Here is a 4,321-nt window from a genome sequence, read left to right as displayed (position 1 = left end):
TTCTTTGCCTGTGAGGAACCTTGCAGAACCTCCTCTCCATCTTACTTCCTGGATGCAGCACATATCTACGCATCTCCGTTCAAGCATCTCAACAATTTCACCAGATCTACCTTTCAGCGTACCGACGTTGAGAGTGCCAATCCTAACAGTATGGGTGTTGGGGGTGTGGGCCTGTAGCCTGGGAAGGGGAAAAGCAGTGTCGTGTACCTGAAAAGAAAACTTGCACTTGGAAGAATTCATAAGCAAAAAATATATTCAAGCTCTTGAAAATTAACATCAAACAAATATAATCAACTCACCATAATAAACATTAACTTCATCTCAAGTCCAGTCTTACATACTTTTTGTAGATATTTTATCTCTCTAAATTTTGTCATTGTATGATTTTATTGAAGCAAAAATGACCAAAGAGATATGACATTGAATAACTCACTCTAATTGACTTTATTCAGTATTTTGTTGTGAGTATATTTAACTATATGCACCTTAGTTCAATTAGCTATCAAAAGTAGTAGACAACCATGGAAGGTTACCTCCACTGGACCAATATTGTATTGCAGTCTGTAGGGTGTTTTTCCACTTTATATATTATAATTAAATTATATATTATGCACTTTGTTTTGTTATGTGCATGATCCACCCACCAGTCTGTGGACAAATTTGAACACACAACACATGAACTGGCAGCCCTATAAGTTATCCACTCAATCATCCTTGTCCTATCATTTTGCACTTAATATACAACCATCTCCAAACACTTCTCCCTATAATTCTACACATTGTTATTTCTCTTGTTACTGTCAACTAGTATCTTTATCATTTTCAAGCTTCTTTAATCTTTTAGCATTTAAACTGGCCATATCCAGCCAAAATATTCTACTTGTTTTTTATTCAAACTGATCAGATCCAGTCTCTCACACCTACTCTTCAATGTCATCTAAAAATAAACAATCACATCATCTCAAAGCTGTAAGATAATGCATGATTAATTCAAAACAATGAATAAATAAGCATTACATTCAACAGAGTGATCTAAATGCTTGAGTTAAACAATATTATACATCCAGATATATGACATAAAATGCAGATAATTTCAAATATTTAATCCCTTTTTTTCACCCTATTCAACCAACTTTACACAAAATATAAGTTAATCCTTTTTCCGTTTTCTTTTTAACAGCTATACACAAAACTTTGTGCTCGCTATAAACAACTGGAAGAAAGAGTTTCCCAGAGTTAAGGCAACATAAAAATGATTGGTTGGGTCCAGCAGTATTGCTACAAATACTGCCATTTACTATCAAAATGATTTGCTTTATTTTTCAGTATTAATTCTAATCAAGAAATGTGAATGAATTCACAAAATTTTTATTCACTACGATTCCCTGCAAAAATCCTAAGTGTTAAATCATTATTTTAATCTGACTAAAATTGTGTCAATGCGTGTAATTTACATGTGGCTTTGTGGTTAAGGAGTTTACTTCACAACTACATGACACCAGATTTGATCTGGCATTAGTACAGCACTTTGAGTAAAGGTCTTTTCTTATTATAGCCTCAGGTTGACCAATATCTTGAATGGAACTGGGTACATGAAAACTGTATAGAAGATTAACAGACACACACACACATATGTAAACTATTTTAATATCTATTTTTCCATGCTTGCATAGTTCATTTTCTAAGAGTGATGCTTTTTCCGTTGTCATCCCTTATCTGTTTCCAAGCAAGGTTACATGACACCTTGATTGAACGTTCTTACAGGAGATTGGAAACAAATGACATTGCTTACATTATAGTGACACACTCTTACTCGTTTCAGTCCTTTGACTGTTGCCATGCAGGAGCACCACCTTGAAGGGTTTCAGTCAAACAAATCAACCTCAGGACATTTTTTAAACCTAGTACTTATTCTATCAGTCCTTTTTTGCCAAACCACTAAGTTACAGGGATGTATCTATATAAATATATTTTTAAAATGTGCATAGTTCAGGTTAATATCAGCTCATTCCATTATTACAATACAGTATGTGGTCATGGTTGCTGCTGTCAAAATACATATGAAAATAATTTTTTTTCTGTGTGAAGAATTTCTAATGTCTATCTAACATGTAAATCTTTGTAATTCCTGTTTGCAAATGAAACGTGTGCAATGGAAAATAAATAATACTAAAAGATGTCCACTTTCTTGTTATATATATATATATATATATATATATATATATATATATAGAGAGAGAGAGAGACACACATACAGACATGTAAACAGGTTTCTTTCAGTTTCTGTCCGCTAAATCCACTCAAGGCTTTGGTTGACCTAGGTCTATAATAGAAGACATTTACCAAAGTGAAATAATGAGGTCAGAAACCAAACTACTCAACATGCCAGCAATTATATATATATATATATATATATATATGTGTGTGTATATGTGTGTGTGTGTGTGTTAGTGTCTATGTTGTATCCCCATGCTTCAATAAACACAGATTAGGAAGATAAGCATCAAGCTGAAATAAATAGGCTCCTATGATTCACTGAAAAAATATCAAGAGTACTAGATACTTGGAAAGATTCATTAACATGTAGTAATTTGGTTAATTGTAAGCTGATACTATGTCACCCCTTCCTGTAAATTCTGTAGGAATAACTTTATAAGGAGTGGTAGCCTCCTGAATAGAGTGTAAATATCAATCACAGCTCTGCATGCATGGATAGATTACATAGGAGAATGTTTCTCATTTTATTTTTTTGAATAAATTAGCAAACCTCATTAGCTTTTCATTGTCTTTCTAAATCAATTTAGCCCGAAAGCTTTTTGTTTGGCAAGCCCTACAAACCTATTGAGTCATAGGAAATTTTATGTAATATGAGTCAATAAGAAGTCTCTACATGGTTGCTCAAACTGCTAGAAACAGCAGCCAAATAAATCTTTCTCATCTTAACAACAGGACACTGGATAATGTAATCCAAACAATATTCTTTTATTTGTCATTTGACTGCAGCCATGCTGGAACACTACCTTAAAGGGCCTTTTTAATCTAAGAAATCAACCCTAAGTACTTTATATCAATCGCTTTTGCCAAACCTTTAAGTTACAGAGACAAACATACCACAATTGGTTGTCAAACGATGGTGGGGGAACAAACAAACAAAAACACTTTCAGTTTCTGTTTACCAAATCTAGTCACAAGGATTTGGTCAGCCCAAAGCTATAGTAGAAGACACTTGCTCAAGGTGCCATGCAGTGGGACTGAACCCAGAACCATGTTGTTGGGAAGCAAGCTCCTTATTACACAGTCATGCCTTTGTTGTCATTAGTCTAAAAAAAAAAAAAGTTTATAGTCAGAATGCTTTTAATCATAGTCTGAATCAAGACACATCCAATCAAAACAACAATCATGTAATTTTGTAAAAGTTAGCTTGGCAGAATCCATTTTCTCCATATTATAACCATATGTATTTTTAGCAAATTCCATTGTTGCAAACATTCAGAACAAGTCTTCTGTATGAATATATAGATGTTTTCGATCTAGTTTGGATTCTTTGCCATCAAAGAATCCAAACTGGATCGAAAACATCTATAATGTACTTCTTTCCATCAGAAAAACTTTAAAAGACGGTCAGTGTCATTGCCCTAGTCATTAAAAAGATATTTTAAAAAAAAAACCTTCTAGAATAAAAATATGAACCAATTTGAAAAATGACTGACACAATGCAACAGTATTTAGTCTAATTGTAAAGAAATTTTTGGATTTTTATTAAAAAAGTTTATCTTACAAAGAGACTAAGTGTTTTTTTAAAATATTTTTATATACAGTATCAATATTCTCACACATCAGAACAGACTGGAAAACAATTATTTCTGCTTTTACAAGAATAACTGGGAACACCCAGTTAAGCAGACCTAACAATCATCCCAAATTGAAAAATAAAACAACAAATTGCATTCATTTTGTAAGCAAATCAAGGTTCTCACTCTGATTTTTACAATTTCTTTACATTGAAAAAAAGTTTTTGTCATGCACAGAAATAGGACTTCATACAGCTGTCATTACTAATATCTGCTTAAGCAGAACTGATTGCAAGCAAAACAATTTTATTTGTGTTAGGATTATGCAAAGTCAAATATATAGCCAGTAATATACTGGAGTAAATTTAAGTGTTCCTTCCACCAAAATGTGTGGTCTTGTGCCTTGTATTCACAAGCACAAGCTGTAAAGCAGTTAGTTCTTTGGATAATGAATACCTGAAATTGTAATTTTAAAAGGAAGAAAGTGAAATGGTCAGACTAAATGTCTTATGGAATTTAGTTATGTTTTC

General features: G+C 32.7%; 1 protein-coding gene across 1 annotated transcript in view; it reads left to right on the top strand.

Moving 5' to 3' along the window:
- LOC106877134 (xylulose kinase) overlaps window positions 1-3,783 on the top strand; it is a 44,642-nt gene extending 40,859 nt beyond the window's left edge. The window contains exon 17 of the mRNA XM_014925974.2: window positions 1,181-3,783. Within this exon, the coding sequence (XP_014781460.1) occupies window positions 1,181-1,240 (60 nt within the window). The 3' untranslated portion in view covers window positions 1,241-3,783. The remainder of the gene's footprint in view (window positions 1-1,180) is intronic.
- The last annotated feature ends 538 nt before the right edge of the window (window positions 3,784-4,321 follow it).

Source organism: Octopus bimaculoides, chromosome 4, assembly GCF_001194135.2.
Source record: "Octopus bimaculoides isolate UCB-OBI-ISO-001 chromosome 4, ASM119413v2, whole genome shotgun sequence".
Lineage (NCBI taxonomy): Eukaryota > Metazoa > Mollusca > Cephalopoda > Octopoda > Octopodidae > Octopus > Octopus bimaculoides.
This window is presented reverse-complemented; position numbering and strand designations above follow the sequence as displayed.